General features: G+C 30.5%; 1 protein-coding gene across 1 annotated transcript in view; it reads right to left on the bottom strand.

Annotated features, from left to right (window-relative positions):
- Positions 1 to 24,199, bottom strand: part of amon (prohormone processing protease amontillado) — a 642,069-nt gene that overhangs the window by 353,431 nt on the left and 264,439 nt on the right. The window contains exon 2 of the mRNA XM_075365301.1: positions 14,517 to 14,621. Within this exon, the coding sequence (XP_075221416.1) occupies positions 14,517 to 14,621 (105 nt within the window). The remainder of the gene's footprint in view (positions 1 to 14,516; positions 14,622 to 24,199) is intronic.

The raw sequence follows: 24,199 nt of genomic DNA, 5'->3' as shown, positions 1-24,199 counted from the left end.
AATTTTTATGAAAAATCTACTTGGTTCGATCGATAAATAAGTCTAAGTGCGTATGTGTGTGTATATATATATATATATATATATATATATATATATATAAAATGTGTGTGTTCCTTTCACACTGTATACACAGTTTACAGTGTAAAAGGGTTGAGAAAATATTGAAGAAGTACGAAATTTCAAAGAAGTTAAGATAATTTGACTAATGCATATTTTTTTATCTTTAAAATATATAAAATTGAATCTTAACATATTTATAAAAATATAAATCTTTTTTTATAATAAAAAATATTAAATATATCTTTAAAATTTATATAAAAATTATCCCCTACTGCATAAAGAGACATTGTAATATATTAATTACCACATTTTTTTCACACATTCTATTTTTTTCTTATTCTTTTTTACGGTTGTAACGCCGTAAAAAGAATGAAAAAATGTAAAATGTACCTATGGCAGTACTCAAAGTCACTTTCTCTAAGAGTAAAGATGATCACTTTACGTCAATCCTTATAGCAAACAGAGTGAAGGTATGAGTTGTAGAGCTGAATAACACCTGTATTTGTGTAGATTCAGTACACTGATATACCGTAGTATATGTATCGGTGAAGAACAAAATGAAAACCCCACTTCATTTAATTTTTTCAAGCAAGATTGGCATAAATTGCGGTATTTGATATACACAAAAATTCATCATCTGAAATACTTATTAAATAATATTAAAGGAAAATGTATGCTCTTTTTTTTTGTCTTCAGTCATTTGACTGGCTTGATGCAGCTCTCCAAGATTCCCTATCTAGTCCTAGTCGTTTCATTTCAGTATACTCTACATCCTACATCCCCAACAATTTGTTTTACATATTCCAAACGTGGCCTGCCTACACAATTTTTCCCTTCTACCTGTCCTTCCAATATTAAAGCGACTATTCCAGGATGCCTTAGTATGTGGCCTATAAGTAACAATTGAAGAACATAAGAAAGAAGCCGTAATAAGAAAGGGAGTCCGACAAGGATGCTCTGATTGCTTTAATTTTACATTTCTGTCTCTAAATAATGTTAATCACAAAAAAGCATTGTATATTATTTTTTAAATGGTATAATTGTTATATTAACATTATTTTTATAATTACTTCCAAACGTTTAATATTTTCGACGTAAATAAACTTGAAACACCTTTTTCAATGAAGCACATTAAGGTAGAGAAATAGTTTGCAACCTTTATTACGGGAGCTTTAGTAATAAAGTCTGGTGAAATCTTCAATCTGACTACTTAATCACAGGATGAAATACTCTTTATTAAGTATCACATCATATCGCAATTATTAAGTGTTTATTAAATATCACATCGTCCTAATTTTTAAAATAGTCTACTTGTTTACAAAGAACATTTTTTATTTCCTTGTATAACGTAAAGGAAATATTGTAATCGCGAAAAATTTCGGTTATTAGATTTCTACGGAAATATCCATTTTTACCATCCCTGAATCCATTTTGACAAGTTTCGGCGTGACGTCTGAACGTACGCATAACTCAAAAACGATTAGCCATACAATGTTGAAATTTCGGATTTAGGACTGTTGTACATCTAGTTGTGCACCTTCCCTTTTGATTGCAATCGACTTGACCATAAATATTCAAAAAAGGCCCATATCCAACAAATTTGGATTTTGAACTTTTTCTTTACTGCAATAATAATCCCTCATTGAACTTTTCAACGATATATCATAAGTGGTATTTATTTTCATTGGTTCGAGAGTTACAGCCAAATAAAATTTTAATTAATCAAATATTTGTATCTTACAAGAGGAAGGCAAATCGGTTCGAATCCGACTTCATTTCCTTTTTTCTTAAATTTAAATATGATTGATTTATTAATAATAAATTTAATTTTATTAAAAATTATTTAACAAATTTTTACATCAAATAATAATTCAATAATAACAATAAACAATTAAAAAATAAAAAAACTGAAAAAAAATCGGAAGTTATTAATGAAATAAAATTTTATGTACTTTTCATTTTAAAAACATTTATATGTGTAATTTAATAAGTGAACAAGGAAGTTATATGAGTCCACATGAGATTTTTTATTTTTTAAACGTTTCTCGAGAACACACTTATTTAAAAAGATAAGCGAGAAGTTAATATAATCGAATAGATAACAATTCTCTAATATACCGTAGAAAAATAATTAAATTTTAAAATGTTTTTAAACAATTCCATTTAAAAATGTTTGAAAATGTTCAATAACTCTGCTTCTCGCTATTTTACGTTACAATTAATATTTTTATTAGGTATATGGTTTAAAAATATACGCAATGTATTTGTAGTTTTTCATTTATATTATTACTTTTTTTAAATAGACTTACACTTGGTAAGAAAAAATAAGACAAATACGTACAATGTAAATGTAGAAAGTAATCTTCCGTCAGAAGGATATTAGAGTACAAAAGTTCAAGGTTAAGTTTAAATCTCATAGAAAATGAAAGGGTGAGTTAGCAAGTAAATGGTAACGGAGAGGGGAGTGACGAAAATGGAAGATTTTGACATAGACAAATATTGGTTTAACGTGGTCGATTTAGAGAATGGGGTGTCTTTATACTTGTAACGTTAACATTAATATTAGAAATTGCTATTCGGGCGAATGAGTACTATTAATTCACATGAATAGATGCATCAGTGCGAGTAATACCTGTAAGGGTTTCTGAATAAACAACTGGTACTCGTACAAATTGCAGTACTTAAGACTATTCAACCGGCCGTTATAGATTTATAGTAAAACTAATACTCAAAATTAATGACTAAATAAAACTCCAAACTAAATTTAATAAAGATTATTGTTAATTTAATAAACAAATCTATAAATTAGCTTGTTCTATTTATCACAGTTTATACTCATTAAAACAGTACAATAATCAAGAAGTGATGTGCAAAAAATATTAAGAAAAAAAAAACGGTGCTTTTTAACACTGTAGCTGATTAGAATCAGCCCTCGTATTGGATTACCAGAGCATGATATTCTTCATGCATTATTCCTCTTGTAATACCACATTATCTCTTTTTCTTTCTGTACGGTTTAAAGGTACGGGATCTTATAGCAATCCTGCTTAAAAAACTTGTAAAATGTGAAATTCTAACACATTATAAAGTAACGACCATGTTGATCGTTATCCGTAAAAGAAAAAAAACAAAACCATAAAGATGTATCTCAGCTGTATTGAGAGCCCAAAAATTAATTCTAGCTAGCTTATACGCTCCAATAGTTTAATTAAATAATTAGGATTATATTAGCAGTTAATACAACATTCAAAATACGTATTCCATTAACATACAATTATCAAATTCTATTCTCAATCAAGAAAAATAAAACTAATAGCTACGGAAAGCATTATAACATCATGATACTTCAGATTTGATCCGCATATTTTTATAGATAGATTAGGATATATTATTATATTAAGTAGCGTGACACTTCGACTTATATTAGCGTTGCTGTGAACAGTGGGTCTAGCTAATTTTGTCTAATTTAAAAAAAAAATTGAATTCTACAATGAAACTGACTTAACAGGTTGACTGCCCTGAGTAGAGACCGGATTAAATGCATTTGCATTTGCATATTAAGCCCATTCTTACCAGTTATAGCATATTTTCCTTAAAATATTGTCATTTTGCATATTTTTGCTATATTTACAGTATTTACCAAAAAATACTGTAAATATAGCAAAAATATGCATATGTGAAAATAGACATATGTGAAAAATTAACAGTTTAAACCTGAATCTCCAGGGGAAAATAAACATTTAGCTGAAACGATTAGCTCTATAAAAACATTCAAGCCAAAATACAGTGGATAAATAATTTGTGAAAGAATTTTTTTGTAGACTTCCCAAGGATAAAAAAATGATCGGTGAAAATAATTTTCACCTAAAATTATTTATCACTCATCTTAAAAAACGTTTAGAACAATTTAAAAATAGATTTCAGCAATTTACCATTATAGAACCCGTGGCTACATTTTTTTGTAAATCTTATTACTGCACGAGTAGACATTACTAAAATAGCTAAATTTGTAGCAGAACTTCTTCAAGAAGAAACATCGAAAATTGAAAAAGGGATTTTCAGTTTTCAAAATGACATAATTTAAAATCTCACTATACGGATGAAAATTTTTGGAATTTAGTTGACCATAAAAAGTATAATCTTTGGAAAAAAGGAGCCTACAAAATCAAATGCTGTTTTGGTTGCACATATTTGTGTGAATCTTTATTGTCCACCATTAATATTATCTCAACTTACTAATGCCAACCTACGATTAGGATTGTAATCTTACACTCCCAACTATAAGAAATTATCAAATGAAATGCACTGTCAAAGATCACACTAATTCGACTTTTATAATAAATATATTTTTATTTTATTTATTTTTATTCATTTTGTTTTTTGTGCAACAGAACAGCTTTACAAAGCCTTCATATGTTGCACAGTATTACATGAAAATATATACAATAGTAACAATATCTATAAACAGTTATAAGTAACAATTCATATATAAGTTAAAAATACAATATTTAAATACATAAATATCAATATACAATAATAAAAATAAATTATAAATTTACAACATTGGAAATAATAATTAATGTTTAAGTCACTATTTACAAAAAGTTTACAAAAATACATTAATTTCGTTCAATAATATGTTATAATAAATATATGTTACAATAAGATATGTTTTAATAAAGGACATAATATTTTTTAATTTATTTTTTAATTCAATTGCGTCCGCCACTATTTTTTTTGCAATCTCAAATGGTCCCGCGCCACAAAAAGGTTTAGAACCCCTGATCTACACGTACTTCGTCAGTTACAAAATTCACAAACTAAGGATTTCTAAGCGCACAATGCACAGATTGTATAGGCCTGACCACACTCTATATTTTTGTAAGACTCTAGCACAAATTTCCTCTTCTTCTTCGATGTACGTTTCATAAGGTGAGTACAAAAATGTACACAGTAAACGATTATAAAAACAGGGATGAAATGGTATTTGAAAAAAGAAATTAGAATAACTGTTATTTAAAAATAACTGCTACATTAATTTCTGCGGTATACATGAAGTATTATAAAGATCACGTAAAAACATAAACTAGTGATATACTGTAGACAACTGATCTTAGACAATGAGTCGATCAATAAGTTTTTAATGACATTTACTACAAGCCATCGCAATGCTGTAGAATATTTAATCATATTTTTATACATAAATATCGATTGTTCGTAGTATAATAAAGTTTATCTTAAATTATTTTACTGAATTACTTTTTCAGCTTAAGAAAACGAAAATGCCAGTTTCTACGGTCTATCGCCAGATTGTATGTATGCTATTAATTCTACAAGAAACTGAGTTCTTTGTTCTCCAGTTAAACGATTGATAGATTTCAATAATATTTCTGAAAATGATTTGCAATTTAATAAGGATAGCAAGAGTTCTGTCGTGTATGCGCCTAAACCAATTTTATCATAAGGGTGTTTTTTTAGATTTTCTCCATGTTAGTTTTTAAAATAACCATTTCTTACTGAAATAGGTATCACTTGGAAAGTAGCCGATAACTAGAAAATTATCAATCAGAAAACGGTATAAAAGGGATAGAATTAAACCATTAATAGGATAAACTTAAAATTATTTCGTACGTTTCACAGGCATAAAGTTTATTACAGAAGACAAAGAGAATAGTTATGTTTAGCGTTTCTCTTAAGTATTTTGAAGAAAACATTTCAATATAATTAAATTACATACTTTAACAAAAAATTGATTTGATAATCAATTTTTTTGGGGTAATCTCTTCGATCTCGGAGCGAAATGGTAGCGTCTCGGCCTTTCATCCGGAGGTCCCGAGTTCGAATTCCGGTCAAGCATGGTACTTTTCATACGCTACAAAATCCCAATTCCATATTCTACGTACAAGCTTCTATGTAATTTCATCAACCAAAACATAAATAAGTAAAATAAGATCTCCCGTGTTTTTACCTTTGTTATGAAGCGAGTTATTAATTCAAACGGTCTAAAGGTCTAAAGCAAATGCTATAATCAACTATCTTTTTCTGAATCTGTATTATATGATTATTTTTTATTACCTTTTTATATAATTTTATTTTTAAATACTTGTCGATTTGCGTGTTGTAATTTGTTACATTAGTTATTTAAAAAAAGATAATAATAATTTTACATCCCCAACATTGTATCTTCAATCCAAATTATTTAAATTTATTTCAGATTTTTGAAAAAAATTTATTTATAAATGTTGTCTAAATTTAAAAAATAGTTTTTATTTATAAGTATGGTAAATCTACAGTCTCTAATATTTCAACTCATATTTTTTTTAAATATTATTTAAAAAAAAAAGAAGATATTAATTACTTACACCTAATTAAATTAGCATAACTTTTATAGGTCAACTTTATCAACAGAAAGTGGAAAATATAGAGATTTTCTTTCTTAAACTGCAATAAATGTAAGAAAATATATAACTTCAAGGAAGGGAAAAGTAAATAAAAATGTCTTATATTGAAAAAAAAGTCGGTTAAGTGAAAAATAAGTAAAGAACATAAATCGAATAACTGCAAATTGATATTAAAATTACTTGGTAGAGAGAAAATTGTTCAATATAAGGCTAAGACCGAAGAGGGTGAAAGAGAATGAGAAAAGGATGTTTCTAAAGGAGTTCACTTTACTTTTAAAATTAATGAATAATTCTTACAAAACAAAAATTGGAAACGCGAACTCAGATCATTATAGTGAAAGAAGATTTTTTTATAAACTTATGAATCAAGTACATTCTGAACATTATTAGAATAATAATTTAACTAATTAGTTTATAATTAAAAAAATAAAAATATCATATTTATAAATTAATCATGATAGAAAAAAACCAAAAAGAATTTTTAATTAAAAATGATTTTAAAAAAAGAAACGCAAACTAAAATAATTACTACGTTGTAAAAAGAAAATTAATATAGACAAACATTTCAAGGCAATTAAAAAGGAATAAATTCTTCAGAATAACTTTACTATAAAGTTTTTTATATCATTTCTATCATAAATTTACAACGGTTACGTATTCTTTACAGTAGAATACGATCTCATTTTAATTTTTCATCAAAATTAACTGTTCATCTTAACAATAAGAACAGTCGCAAAAAATTTTCTTTTCGAATTGGAACAAAATAACCACAGAGTATTTTACAATAATATAATTTTATTTTATAATACATGCAGCAGAACATGAATTTAAAAAAATCTGATGTGGATACCACATGACTTCCTTGAGCGCCTATTAAATTACATATTCACATTTTTTTAAAGTGAAAACTACATAAAATTTTATTTCATTAATAACTTCTGATATTTTTTCACATTTTATTTTGTTTTACTGTTATCTTGAATTATTATTTATCGTAATTTTTTTTTACAATCAGAGGTTAATAATTAATTATTAATAAATCAATATATTTAAATTAAAAAAAATAAAATAAAAAAAATGTTAAAAAGAAAAAGAGATTAAGTCTGATTCAAACCGATGTGCCTCTCCTTGTAAGATCCAAATATTTCATTAATTAAAATTACATTTGGCTATAACTATGGAACCAATGAAAATAAGTACCACTTAAGATATGTCGTTGCAAAGCTCTCAGTGAGAGCTTATTAATGCAGTTAAGAAAAAGTTCAAAATCCAAATTCTTTTGGATTTTGGGCTTTTTTGGATATTTTTGATTCAGTAGATTAGTAAGTGCCACGTTCCGTCGAAGCCATTTGGCGACAACTTCAACAATAATTGGAGATTAATATTTAAGAGAAATAAACATCAAAAAATTCTTGGAGATATTATGACAATTTTAGGTGGAACTCACATGTAGTAAATGTGACAGCCAAATTGCTAATAAATTATTACTTATTCTTTGGAAAGTTTGACCACGATCAAAGCTGCTATTCATTTTATATTACTGTGCCTTTAGTCGATCCTATGCTGATTTTTTTCTACAGTTATATTTTTTAATTTAAAAAGTTAATTTCTTTTTAATTGTTTACATTTTCTGGGCTTTTCTACAGCAGTTGCTTGATAATAATAAACAGAATCTTAAATTAATAGTTCTTAAGATTAAATTCGTTGTATGTAATATAATAAAAAATCTTGCGCAATTTTGTGCAAGGACTTTTCGTTAATTTAATTTGGTTTTAATGTTTTTTTTTTTTTTTTTTTTTAATTCGTTTTAACATTGCTAACAAGAAATACAGCAGATAAAGAAACATCAAAGTTCCAAGCAGCAGCATTATAACAAACCACGCTTCTAACATGCCCCGCTCAAATTTTTCGACCTTAAATTGAGCGTAACTCAAACAATCTTCATAAAATTTTTACACGCATAACTTTAGATATATTACTAAAGCATGTCTAAATTTCAATGAGATTGATTTAATAGTTTTGGAGATTTTCGAGCCACAAAATCACGCGAGCGCGCGCGCACGAACGCACACAAACCCCCCTCCTACACACACACAAATATATATATATATATATATTTAATATAATATAAAGAGGAAAAAAGTTTTTTGGTCGGGATAAACAAAAAACTACCTGATCTGTTGCTACTAAATTTTTACCCGTTTTCTTGACGGGTATCCAAAAATCTGAGAAGGTTTTTGGATATATTTCATCCTGAAAAAATATAGATATATATTTATATACGTATTAATGTAGTAGTGGAAGTTCGCCATTTGAAGCAAAACTTTAATGAATAGAATTAATGAACTGTGAACAGAGTTTAAACTGAATGATTCGAAACAATCGAATGAATAATATTACATAATAATAGAATTAAATTTACATTAAATAATCTATCAATATTTCATCTCGAAAGATCTCTAAATATTTATACATATATATATATATTTGCATTAATGGAGAATTGCCAGTTGAAGCACAAACCTTTATGAATTGAATTAATACATAAAAAAACAAAAATTGACCGCTACGGGAAACGCAAGTAACCATTTAGCGAGAGCGAAACTGCGACGGGGACGGGGAGTTAGTATATATATATATATATATATATATATATATATATATATATATATATATATATATATATATATATATATATACAGTGTCCCATATAAAACGCAACCCTACCTTATATTGGTAGGTATTGGAATAATAAAGAGGCATGTGTAAATGTAAATGTAATTTTTATTATTACCATCCATTACCTTACATTTAGAGTAAATGTTGGAAGTGGCCGTCATCTTCTTGAACACAAGCTTCAATTCTTTTTACAGCGTTTCTTGGAACTTTTTTCAAAGTTTGTGGCTGGATATTTAATACAGCTTGTTCAATATTGACTTTCAATTATTCAAGTGTTCGTGGTTTGTTGCGGTAGGCTTTTTCATTGAGGTAACCCCGTAGAAAAAAATCCGCCGCAGTCAAATCTGGAGATCTTGGTGGCCACAAGCCTCGACCGATAACACGATTACCAAAGAATTCCTCAACGAAATCAGAAGTTGAACCTGCGTAGTGCGATGTCGCACCGTCATGTTGTAGCCAACAGTGTCTGTCTTCCTCTTCCAAGAATGCAATGAACTGAAATAAAATATCCTGATATCGTTCTGTTTTTCGTGATAAACGTGGGGATTTTCAGCACTCCAAATTCTACTGTTTTGGCTGTTTACGTAGCCATCCAAATGAAACCATGCTTCATCTGTGAAAAATAACGAATCCATAACATTACTTCCCTCACGCAGAAATCGACGAAACCATTGACAATATTGTAGCCGTTTTTCTTTGTCGGGCTCAAGAAGTTGATGAACCGTTTGAATGCGATAGGTTGTAATTGTAATTGTTTGGTCGCCCGATGAACAGTTGATTTAGACAAATTAATTTCAGCAAACAAACGTCTGATCGATTTATTTGGCGAGGCGAGGAATCGGTCTTTGATTTCAGTGACTGTATCTGTATTCAACACTGACGCAGATCTTTTGTGTTCCTTGTTAACAGAACCAGTCTCTCTAAATTTTGCAACTAACCTTAATACTGATGTTTTGTTAGGAGCTGGTTTATCTGGGTACTTATGGCGAAACAAATCTTGCACTGCAACCACTTTTTTCGTACGACTGAAAATGAACAACCACTGAAGTACGACTCAACAACGAAAACACGTTCATCTAGCGAAAACACCATCTTGTCTCTAGCAATACACTGAACGTTATGATTGCATTGTTGTTATATCGGTAGTGTTCTACTGCGTCGCCGCGATGTTCAGATGTTGGACGAGTCCATTTCAGTAACGAGTAGGGGAGTAAGCTTGACTTTTGAAATTTCATGGATGAGTGATTGATGGGATGCGTTTTATATGGTACACTCTGTATATACTAAGTAAACCACAATTTATGTGAATGATATTTTCGTACTCTTCATACCTCAAAACGTGAACAAAATTCATTTTCACCCCCAAATCACAGTGAAAATAATACCGTACTTTACTTACCATTCCAAACACAAGAAAGATTGCTCACACAATTTTACCTGCTTGTTGGGAAATCTATAATAAGGCACTAAGAGTGAAAAAACACAAAAGAAAATATCTTAACTAGTAACCACCGTAAGAAATATACACGCTATTTACAGTGGAATCAAATTATTGAACACCAATCGCAATGAACATATATCAACCGTGAATTATATTTCCCCTTCTTCTTAAATCTATTAAATTTGAAATTTTTAATTTATACATATGATTAAAAGAATAATCATATGACCTACTGGGTCCTGTAATTTAAATGTAAGATAATTTTAACTAGTAAATATTCTTAATAATAAATAATATTCTATATTATTCTTGAATAATATTAGAAGTTCCAAACAATAAAAAAAATACACGTATAACTTGATGTAACAGATAGAAAAAAAATACAAAAGTCATTCTTAGAATGAAAAACTTTTCACGTGATTTCATTATTTAGTAATGGTGCTGAATTTAAATGGCTTTTAGTGAAAAGAGTGGAAGTAACAAACTTGTTATATAACAAAACCTTAAGAATAATAAAAGAAATACTAACTTCTACTGCAAAGTTGTATTCTGAAACAACAACGTAAAAAATTAAATAGATAACAATAAATTTAAGTGCAGAGAGTTTTCTAGAAGGAAAAAAGAAAAGAAACTGTGGATAAAAACTAGTTTAAAAAAAATCTCCTAGAATGCTACAAAAAAAAGTCGATGATTATCCTACTGTAATCGACAAAAAATTTGTTATTTTAAATATTTGGGCTAAATTCTTAAAAATTGCCACAAATCGGAAACAAGTAATAGGTATTGAACCGAGATAAATAAAATCGGTCAACTATAAATCATTTATAACCGTGAATTATTTATTTCAATTATGTTTCTTATTTAAAACCATTCGCTAAATTAAAAGCAAAAAATAATAAAAATGTTGTAACATAAAGAGAAATGTAAAATTTATCACGAAATGCATTGTCGATAACAAGTTAAGTTTTCTCGGCAATTAAATAAACCCATTAATTAATTAATTACAATAATACTATCCTTATTTAGTACACGTAAATTAGTTCAAAGAAGTACTTACGTATTAAAAAAATCGGACTGAAATCCTACTTCCAGTCCGTCTGGGCGTTCTAAAGGACGGATCGGGCTGATTTTTTTTTATTCTGCTCGAAATGACCCAGATGTCATCACGCATCATCAGACCCCAAACTTGAGTCGCCTCTGAGAAATCCTCCAAAAATCCTAATTTATTACGTAACTGAGGAAATTTCCAAGGTTATTACTCATAGGAATATCACTTTGAAGGTCCGTCTATGCTTGATGCCGGCCATCCAATCAGAATTTTAAAAAAATCAACCCGATCCGTCCATTAGAACCCCCAGACGGACTGGAAGTAGGTGTTGAGCATACATTTTATCTGTGGTAGGAAAGGAAAGAGAAAAACCAATGAGTTGAGGTTTTTAGCCGATTTTTTTAAAGTATATAACATTATTTTGTAATAAAAACGCTGCGTTTCGGCAAGGGACCACTAGTATTTAATAAATAGTATTTAATAACCAGTTGACGTGTAGAAAGAATAATTACACTAATAACAATTTTGACGTAATCTTAGAAATATTAACAAATTTATAACACGCTAGTAGTTATATCGAAAAATCTAGTAAGACTTTCCCGAACGAACATTCTTATTATTATACATTGGGTTACATAAGTCTTTAAAGGATTATTTTTATGTTTTAAAGTTCCCTTAGGTCAGGTGACTATTATTTATAGGCCGATCAAATCAATATTCACATATTACGTTAATCATAATCTAGAATTTTATATGACGTTGGCTCGTTTTCAATATCTGTTACAATTAGAAAGTTACACATATGTCAAATTTTAATTTTTTTTTAAATCTGTATGTGAGGCAAATGAATTTTTTATGGTTTAATAAATCTCTCTTGCGGGTTCTACATACGCTAAGTTAGTATTTAACTAATTTGTCTCATGTTTTGGGGGTTTTAAGGTATGTTTTTATTTCAACTGTTAAAAAATTAGTTTTTCCACCATTTTAGAGTCTTACACTTGATTTAAAAAATTGATATTTATATATTTTATGCGTTTTAGTTAATATTATATTAGTGCGTTTGATAAATTTGATAGCTTACATCGTTATTATGTTTGCATAATGATTATTACATTCTAATTTTAGCAAACATTTTGAGGTGAACCCGGCGGCCGATCGCAGTCAATCGTGTATTTTTGCAATCCTCTAACGATGCTTAATCCGAATCCGAAATCAAAATCCGAGACAAAAAGTTTCACACACACACACACATATATATTGAATTAAACAACAAACTGTTAGTTCATTAAAAATAATACCAAAATATGAAGCGTTATGAACAGAAATAATAATAGAAGGGCGTTACAAATACTTTTATTCATTGTTGGGAAAACCTAAAAATATTGGATTATATTTTCTTGGTAAGGAACTATATTGTTTTAAAAAATTTGTTGACTAGAATCTGAACCAATGTGCAAGTTGTTAAAATTTACAAAAATAATTTGTTATAAAGGCCGTTTATAATTACAATAGTGTTTATTTTTTATAATTTTATATACAGAAATTCTTATAGAGCAACGAAAGAATTTGAGGATGTTCTATAAGTAAAATTAACGGAAAAAGTTCATATAAACTTGAGTCTAGAAATCGTTCATTCTCTAATTATAATTTCTAAAATATGTTACCCTTATTTCTTCTTTAGGATAAATTAAAATGAAATGAAATTCTTGGAATTAATAAACTCATAAATACTAAGATAAGGTGTAATTTTCATGTCAATATATATTTACATTTATATATTTTCATTTATAGATTTTTGAAATTTGACTCGAAAGGTGATGAAAGATAAAAATGTTTTTAACAATGATTGTAAATTTTCCCAATCCCGACTGTTGTAAACGAGATATTCAGTAGATCTGGGCTTGCAAATACTCTTCAAATAAATATTTAAAAACCATTTTCGGTTTTTTTTTTAATTACGATTTTTTTAAGGGGTGCGAAGTTATACGGCGCTGTGGCTCAGCCAACACAGTCACTGCCACCGTCAGTGTATATGTGACTGGCTGCACCTGCCCCCGGATTCTTGATTAATAAACATAAAATAAAAAGATTGATCGGAAACGCAAGTAAACCATATAACGCGAGCGAAGCTGCGACGGAGAGCTAATAACCTATAAACCCGAAAATGTTTTTAGAAACGTTTTGCCATCATAACTTTATAGAAAGTTCTCTCTTTTGTTAGGTAATCTTTGTTATGATATTTTATACTTTTTGATGCGTTTGTTCTGTAAAAATGAATACATCAAAATCATTTGTTTTTAAATTTCTAAAATTTAGTTACTTCAGGTAAATTTCTTACTAATAGGAAAATTTCTTGAAACGTTATTTATATTAAATTGAAGTAAAAATATTTTTGTGATTAGTTCATCATATAAGGTGAAAGGTTACGAGTGGGAATATGGAACTGAAATTTTGTAACATAAGAAATATGAGAAGGCTGACCGGTATTGTATTAGATGGGTGATTCTATTTGTACGAATAAAGCTAGAGGTAAACATTTCCTAAATTAATTATTTCAGAATGATAATAACAGAAAATAACAAACAATTAAACCCATTTTATATTAAAATCAATACAGATTCTTATTACAAATTTAATTTAGTGTGATATAACCAATTAACCAATAAGGTAATCGTTACTTTGCAGGCGCTATAGGATAAATGAGCTTCTTCATTACACAAAAAGCCCACGTGACTTCTACAGTAATAATGATTCTTTCTTTACTGAGAAAAATGTACGCCATATTGTGAATCAATATTAGTAAAAACAATACAGTACAAAAAAGGGAATTTTTTTTCGATAATTAATATCAGCAAAATAAAAAATAAAATAATATGATATAACTTACAAGAGGATCAACTTTAAGACGACGCATATGTGGAATGCTGCGTCTGGTACGTGCATGTGGTAAAGAACGATGGACGAAGTGGAATTCATGTTGTGAGCCGAGTACCTGAAAAAAAGATTACAATTAAATATATATATATATTAATAAAAATTATTTAAAAAAATGAAAATCCACCTTACCAGCAAATTAAATGTTTCTCGATCTTTCAGTCCTTAGATTATCGCCAGGAGAATAAAATAACATCATAAAATAAATTCAAAAAATTAAAATGATTAAGCACTCATGACTGTTTGCGAATTATCAGTATACTGATTTGAAATATAAAGTGTAATCTGGTGCAATAAAACGAAATCAACGGGAACCGTGTTCTAAGAATATTTTATTTAATTAAATTACTTTTTTATATCTATATTCAGGGCATGTTTAAACAATTTATAATCTTTAAAAAAATTTTATTCATTAATTAGTTTATGATTACTGTAAATGTGGTATTTTTCTAAATTAGATATATTATAATAATTATAAGAAATGTCTTAAATTTTCATAAATGTATTTGGATTGTATGTACGACCATTGCCTAATAATACATGTTTAGCAAAGTTAGAAATTTCTGGTTTATTGTTTTTAATACTATCCATGTTCTTTTTCACGTATAGAGAATTTACAATTGGTCATATCGATATATATATATCACATCACACTCTTCACAACCCAAACCATATACCCTTTGTTTATCAAAGTTAGCGTCATTATTATATCTTATTAAAATTATCATTCATATATTTAATTAATATATTATTTGTAACATATTCAGGTGTTATGTTAGTTTTTTATACAATTTTCCAATTTTTTGACTAAATGGAGTGTATTTATTTTTTATATATATTTTTTCGTTTTTATCTGGTGATAATTTTATATTGTTAGTAGTATTAATTTTATTATTTATTCAATTGTATAATTTATTTATAGTATTAATATTATAACCATTAGTAATAACAATATTTTTAATTATTTCTATTTCTTTGTCTAGAAAAACTTTATCAACGGAAACCTCTTTCTTTTTGTTTAGCCTCCGAAACCACCGTAAGGTATTACTTCAGAGGATGATACGTATGAATGTAAATGAAGTGTAGTCTTTTACAGTCTCAGGTCGACCATTCCGGAAAAGTGTAGTTAATTGAAACCTAACCACCAAAGAACACCGGTATCTGCGATCTAGTATTCAAATCTGTATAAAAGTTAACTATTTTTAATAGGATTTGAACCTTACAACGCTCGACTTCGAAATCAGCTGATTTGCGATGACGAGTTAACCACTAGACCAGCCCGCCCGGTGGGCTTTATCAGCAGAAACCGTGTTTGAGAAATTGATTCTTAAATATATATAATAGAAATAATACATATTAAATTGTAACATCTTCTGCTTGATCATTAATCTCGTAATATTATAGTATTATAAAATTTAATAGACATTTTAAGTAAAAAATCCACATTAAAGTTGATTATTACCTTGAATCACCAAATTTATGAAAAAAGGAAATTATCTTTAAAAAAAAAACGTAATTTCTAACGGCGGAATTCTCCTTTCCAGTATTAAATATGGAATAAGGACTATTCAAATTCTAAATTAATCCTCTTTGTTTAATAAACTGGTATGACAATACATTCTTTAAATGTTGTAAATCTAATATTCATATCATATTTATTAATTTATCTGTCTTTTTTTATATTCACTAACAATTTCTGACAATTTTATAAATATTTTTAGAGTTTAAAATTAAATACGTATGTTTTAAAATTGCTAAATTACATTAATATTCATATATAATAGTACGTTGATTTTCCTTGCCTAGTAAGAACTCATAACACACTGTTTTGCAGCAGAAAGGATCATATTTATTTATCTTAGTCTTTCTTATGACTATAACGTATGTTAAGTACTCGTTTTACAAAGTATACCATTCAAAATTGCTTTCTCGTAGAGTATATTATTTTCATCAGATAAATAAAGTCTGTGGTAAACACTACGAACGGTATCATTTGTAAGGTTGAATATCACTTGTATTCTGGTAAGTTTAAGGACGATGAAATGTAACTGTATGTTTAGATAACGGGGGAAAAAATGTAATCCTCAAATTTCCTTATTTTAGAAAATAAGTATGTCATTTTCTAGTATGATTTATTTTTCAAATCCTAATAGCACTACTTATGGCTCTTTAAACAAAAATACAAATATATAATGTTAATTTACTAATTAATTTTATTTTAATTATTTCTTAACATTTCTATAAATATTTCAGTTAAACGATAAGTTATTTTAAAATGTTATAACTATTCACGCACAGTATCAATATTAAAACCTATGATAAATATTTTATCTAATTTAGTCGATCTTCTTGGTAGAGTGACATTTTTCACAGACTACAAACTTCCATTTTCACATTCCCTCGAACAAACGTGTTTATAAGCTTCTGCGGTAAATTAATTCACTAGTCGATGTTCTTTTCCCGTAGTCGTATTTGGTTAAGAAAAAGGTTATTTTTGAATTGGAGGAAACGTTATGTTCTTCGCCATTTTATTTTCTACAAATACAATCCTCATACGGCAAACATCATTTGTACGGTTCAAATAAATTGATCGTTTGATACATATTTCCCGAAAACCCGTCAAAAACTTTCCCGAAAACCCGTCAAAAAATTTCCCGAAAACCCGTCGAAAAGATCAAAAACAGAAAAACCACCAATAATTTTTACAGCTCCTACAACCGTTTAATTGATTTAAACCAATTTATAACAAAATTAAGAACACACAGTATTAAACATATAAATGTTTAGTAGCTTTGTGGGGTCATTAAGATAAAAGTAAAATACAACTTTTGACTCCAGTATGTCATTGATATTGCAATACATAAACGTTTTATATAATTAGATAAAAAATGAATTTATTAATTTATCACATTTTAGGTAGATTTCATAAGAAACCTATTGTAATGGGTACCATGATTCAACTTCCGAAAAATGTCGACATATCTTCACGTTTTACATCCCCCAGACCCCAAAACCACCGTCAGTTCAAAAGTTTATATATATATATATATATATATATATATACACACGGCATTATTTATATATATTATTAGTATTTAATATATATATCTATATAATTACGGCAGCTAGTGTCCACAAGAAAGTCTTGTGGACACGATAACTGCCGTAATTTTCCGCCAATCACTTTCAAATTGATACGTAATGTATAAAGACCCAAAATCTAAGACGAGTTCGTTAATGGGCAAAATCGGATCATGGGGGTTAAAATGAGCGGTTTTTTCGAGAAAAAAAACAAAATATCGCTATAACTTTCTTATTAAGTAAAATATCGAATTCGTTTAAAGTTTTACTATTCTTTGGATAAGGACCTAAAACTTATCTAACTAAAGTTTTTTGATATCACCAACCATTGGACCAGGAAGTGGAAAAAATGGGGTTTTGAAAACAAAAAAAAATCATACCTCCCTTAATAGGCACAGTATCGAATCGGTTTAAAGTGTTTGTTAGTCCTCTAAACATTACCTAAAATTTTGTCTGAAACAATTTTTGATATGACCAACACTTAGGGCAAAGGATGACAAAAATGTTGCTGAAATTGTAAGATGGGGTTTGTCGTATGCTAAACATGTAAAGTTTTTTCACGTGCAACCATTCGTATTGAGTATATTTGAAGTTTTTCTTAATTTTAAGGTGGAAATCTTTTTTATCCCATACTTAGCACCGGTGAAATTTACCTTTGCCTTCCGGCGTGCCGAAAGGGATTTTTTAATTAATTTCGTTATCAAAATAATTGTATTTAATTACTTAAAAATTTTTTTAATTTAATACTTTAGTAGTATGCAGCAATTTCATATGTTTGTTTTTTAACACAGTCTGTATGTTTTACATACATTTATATTAATATTATTTTTTTTATTCTATACTATTTTTAAAAAAAATTCACTCTATCGAAATTTATTTCATATTTAAAAGAAGATGAATGCAAAATATTTTTATAAACAAGAAAAAATAAAGATATAAATAAAAACTTAATATACTACCCATAAACTTTATTTACAAAAAGAAAATATTCAAATTACTTTTAAAAAACTAAATGTAAAAATATATATTAAACAGAAATATAATTAACAGTTAAATAAGAAAAACGAGAATAAAATAACTCTCAGCATGTACGATAGGTATTGCTGCAATAAAAGAGGAAAAGGTAACATGAAATGAAAGAATTATTTTAAAAAAAGTTATATCGCTGACATAATTTATTCAAGTAATTTTGTCGTCAGCTGCTGAATTTATTGCTCTACAAGCAGATAGAATTGTGCTTAGAGAGAAGAAAAAACCTTATTTAAAATGTATTCTTCTAGTAAGAAAAAAAAAAAATGTAATAAAATTTCATCATATTTTCTTTAGATACGATCGGTAAATCCTGTGTTAATAGTCATGAATATTTTTATAAAAGAAAAAACAGTACTACTTAGAAAATTTAATTCCGCAATATATAAAGCACATATTACATATAAAATAGTAAAATGTATTTTACTCCATTGAATAACGGGAAACAATTCCGAATAAGCGTAATCTGTTTAATTAACAATTCTTTAAAGGTTTTTATTTTTTTACTTTAATGTTTTCCTGACTAACTGGAGAGATGGAATATATAATGCGTTGTTTGACACAAAAAGAAGTATATTAATTTTGTTGCTTTACCGTATTCGTACATTGTGTTTATTTATTTATTTTAAATATAGCCTAACTGAGATGTAAGGACACTAATTGGACTTTTTTCTCTGAAGTAATGGTGTTTTTTTATATTATAGCGTTCATCTCTGTAAATAAAAGAGTAAAGATGTCACTTGCATGTGTGAAGACATAAGCTTTTCTTTAAATTAATACTACCATAGGATTCCTAAAGTATAAAAATTTTAATAGATCTACATCTGATTTACGATACACTACAAAAGTATAATATAATTATATAGTTAATTTTACTATTTTCTCTCCTCAGGAGGCAAATATAATATTAATAATATTTATCATATTAATATTTATATTTGTTGACGATATTATTATGGTATTATAATATTAGGTAGATATTATAATATTATTGTGGTATTTATAAGGTAAATGTTACCTTAAGTAAGATTTACTTAAGGTATTAGAGCTCTGCCCGCCATGACGAATCATAATTGGACCGCCATAGTCTACTGTACGTAGAATACTTCTTGATGGAAGTGTTCCATCTTTTCTGATTCTTTCTTTTTGTGTTTTAAGTGTGCGAATATATAATTCCTCAGAATTAAGGATCGTTTGCCCAGTTACACTGGTAATTGAAAATTTTAAGATTCGAGTCCTCGTAAAAGCAGTTTCTTTAATATGGATTTGAATGCTACACTCTGAATACCGATGTTCTTTGGTGGTTGAGATTGAATTAATCATACGTCTCAGGAATGGTCGACCTGACTCTATTCCAGATTACATTGTTACCGACACATTTACATCGCAGTTATGTCAGGTCTGGTAGCGGTAATTACATTTGCCTACACACGCACGTACTCACGCGTGAACATATACACACAAAGACCCGGTAGTAGCTGGAAAACTGGTTAGAGAAAACAAAAACACTTGTCATATTTAATATAACATAAAAAAAGCTAGTTTCATGAGAAAAATAAATCATTAACAGAATAAAATTCATTATCAATTAAAATTATCTTTAATAATCTTTTGAATAATATTTCATTTCTTCATTCTTTTATACTGTAAGTTTTGAATTAATTTAAACCCCGTACATGAAGAGATCTTTCGAAATAAATTTCCATTGCCCTTTTTTTTTTTTTTTTTTTTTTTTTTAATATTCCTACCTACTCCTCTGGAACGGATCTACAATCAAGTTTGACTCGCGCCAGAGGAGTGTCCTTTACTCTAGCTCGCCTCCCCGCCCGCCGGCTGTATGTCCGGCACGGCAGGTCAGTTCACCGGTTAGCTCTTTTATTTCTTTTATGGATATTCATCATACACTGATTACTGAGAGTCCACCACCCTTGTTCTCTCAGCAACAGTCACCCCTATTCTTTAATCTCTCTCTTTTTTTTTTTATATGATATCATACCAACCCAACCAATTAGTTTAAAACTTAAGCCACGGAGTCCTCAGGTTTCTTCACCTCTCTGCCCATCCACGCAAGCACGAACGAGCATGAGCTCCACCTTCAGCTGTCCGTCATCACAATCGAGCAAGAGCACCACCTTAAATTACCCGTCAACAACAGTTACCTTATGACAGTTTTCAGTATCTTTTAACAAATTTTTATAAACTTATAATATAAGAAACACAACGTTTAAGAATCTATAAGTTCCTTCACCACTTATCCGATAAAACCTACAAACCAGAGCCCTATCATCAGCTTCCCCTCAACAACAAACAATTTCTTGTAAGTTTTCAGTATATTAATACATTTTTATACATATTTTATAATTTTTTTTTTTTTTTTTTTTTTTTTTTTTGTGTAAACCACACTCAAAGCTATATCTCAATACTGCCCATTCTCTCAAATATTGACAAACGGAAATTCCACCTACGACAAGCCGTCATCAGCGAGCGGTTTCTTCTTGACGAGCTTCCTCATCTTTCTTCTTTATAACTGCGGTTATAAACGACGAGATCACATTAAAGTTATCCTCGTTAAGTAGCATTTTATCCACCACATTCTCCGTAGATAATGGCCCTATACGTCTTACACAGGATTGCCTGCTTTCAGTCCAACGGTTACATTCAAATACTACATGTTCAGGGGAATCATATGCCCCACAGTAAGGACAGTTGTTGTTATCTACCCTTAGTCTTGCACATAAATAGGACCTGAACGACCCATGCCCTGTAAAAAATTGCGTTATCCAGTAATTTGTGTCCCCGAACTTCCTTTCTATCCATGGTCGGATCAAAGGTATCAAACGATGTGTCCATCGATCCGTGTTGGCTACATCCCAACGATGTTGCCAATTACGCAGCATCTCTTCATATTCTTCTTTAGAAGGTTGTCCACGTGCTATATTCACTCGCATCTCCGCCAGTTGTTTAAGCGGAGGAACTCCTGCAATTACGAGTACTGCCTCGGTGGAGACTGAAGAATATGCGCATATCACTCTTAAGCCCATGCGCCGTTGAATTCCTTCAAGGGCTCTTCTGTTCTTGTCGGCACGCAGAGCTCTTTCCCAGACTTGTATACCGTAAAGTAAGATGGAATTAACTACGTGAGCGTAAATCTTACGCTTCGCAGTTCTGGAACTCCTCCTCTTGTCAAGCCAGATCCCTAAATATTTGGCTGAAGTCTGTTGCTGGACAAGATTACCCCCTACTCGGATTAGGATGTCAGATATTCTCCTACGCCTGTCATGACTACGTATTTTGTTTTACCATGCGAAAGTTTTAAGCCTTTAGTGGACATCGAGACTTCTGCCATTCGTATCGCTACGTTTGCCTTCTCCGATACCTCTACTTCAGTTTTTCCAGTAACAACCAAGGCCAGGTCGTCAGCAAAAGCCACTGGGAAAACACCCAGAGGATAACTCAGCCCGAGAATTCCGTCATAGACCAGATTCCAAAGGAGTGGCCCCAAGACAGAGCCTTGAGGCACTCCACACGTCACTTTGAAGCGGAAGCAGGATCTACCCTGGTGACAAACAACAAACCTATCCTGCAGGTAATTCTGGATAATTCTTCTTAGGTATCCAGGAACATCCTTATCTCTCAACGCTTTTAGGATCGCATCCCATTTCAGCGAATTAAAAGCATTGCTCACATCAAGCAATATCACAATTGGTATCTTCCTGGTGCGCCAAGTACCCGATGCCGGTTCGTCCACCAGACGCATAACTGTCTTAACAGCACCCACCGTAGAACGCCCCTTACGGAAACCAAATTGTGCGTTAGAAAGGCCACCATGTTCTTCAATCGCATTTTTCAGCCGCAATTCCAACAATCTCTCTAGGAGTTTGCAGATGTTATTGATCATGCATATAGGTCTATATGCTACTTGTAAGTCATCGGTCCCCGGTTTCTTGATAAGGGCCAACCTGGACTCTTTCCATTGCATTGGAATACAACCATCTCTCAGGATCTTATTCATGATATTAAGAAGCTCTGCAGGCATCCTCTCTGCTAATATTCTGATTATCTCGGCTGGAATGCCATCTGGCCCGAGTCCCTTATGTAGCTTCAGTCTTTTCACCGCCATTAATAGCTCACTAGCGTCAAGAAGTTCAAAGTTATTATCCACAATCTCTTCCCGAATAGGATCCGCTTGCTGAGGAAATAATTCCTTAACACGATGGATCTTATCATCTGTTAAGGCAGGTAATCTCTTCCCTAACTTGTTGGTAACAATTTTAAAACCCCTGCCCCATGGATCAGCATCTATATCTTGACACAGTCGCTTCCAGCAACTGGCTTTAGCCCTTTTAATTGATGCATTATATGCATTCCTTGCTTCTACGTATACCTCACGCGCAGCATCCCTTAATCTAGCATTCTGCCTACCCGATCTTTGGTAGGCTCTTCTTGCTTTCCATGCTGCCTTCCGTAGTTGTTCCAAATCAGGCGACCACCAGTAAGCATTTTGCTGCCTCCGGGGATAAACTAAGACCCCCGCTTTTCCGCATTCCTCTTGAACTTGTTCCACAAAGTCTTCGGGGGACAAATCGCCAGCAAGTCTTAGGATTATTCTGTCCCTAAACCGTAAGCATCCTTTTTTGGAGACGATCAGCCTTCCCGACATTACACAAATTTCCCTGGATCGGGACGCAAATGCTATAAATAGATGGTCCGATAAACTCTCTTTATTAATAATCCTCCAATCAAAGAAGTCGTTAATATCAGTACTCGTTGTAAAGGCTAAATCTATTGCCGAACACGACATTCGTCTACGGAACGTCATATCTTCACCGTTTATACACGTCAGACCTAGTGTATTAACATACTCACTCAGGTGACGCCCTCTTAGACTGTTTACAGTTCCCGCAAATTCGGGACTTTTGGCGTTAAAGTCTCCAGCTATTAAGACTTTACGACCTCTATGCCTCATAACTTCTCCTGCAAGATTTTCTAGGAATACTACAAAATTATCTATTCCCGCATTTGGAGAATTGTAGCAAGAAAATACCACGATTTCACCGAGGTCGGCCCATATAAAACCGTCACTGCTGCCACTGCTAATTATAGGGATCCCAGACACCGGAAAACCAATAGCTGCTGTCGTTATCGTATCCACTAGCCATCCTGTTCCAGAAGTAAGATCATAAGGAGGTTCCGACACAAAAATGACGTCTGAGCGCTCCGTCAAAGCGGTGTCCCACGATAAAGCCAATGACTGTCGGCTCCTATTGCAATTGATTTGTAGAAATCTTATTTTGCAACAGTACACCGACCGGTCCTGTGGCCCTCCTTACCACATAGCATGCACGTTGTCAGGTCTTTACATTGTGCTCTGTGATGACCCGCTTTTCCACACCCGAAGCACAGTTGCGTACGGTCCACACCCTTGCAGGTAGCAGAGACGTGGCCGAAAGACCAACATCTAAAACATCTTTCTTCCGGTTCTCTTATGTACGCTCCACAATGAACCCAGCCGATGCGAACCCGTCT

Source organism: Lycorma delicatula, chromosome 5, assembly GCF_047948215.1.
Source record: "Lycorma delicatula isolate Av1 chromosome 5, ASM4794821v1, whole genome shotgun sequence".
Classification (NCBI taxonomy): Eukaryota; Metazoa; Arthropoda; class Insecta; order Hemiptera; family Fulgoridae; genus Lycorma; species Lycorma delicatula.
This window is presented reverse-complemented; position numbering and strand designations above follow the sequence as displayed.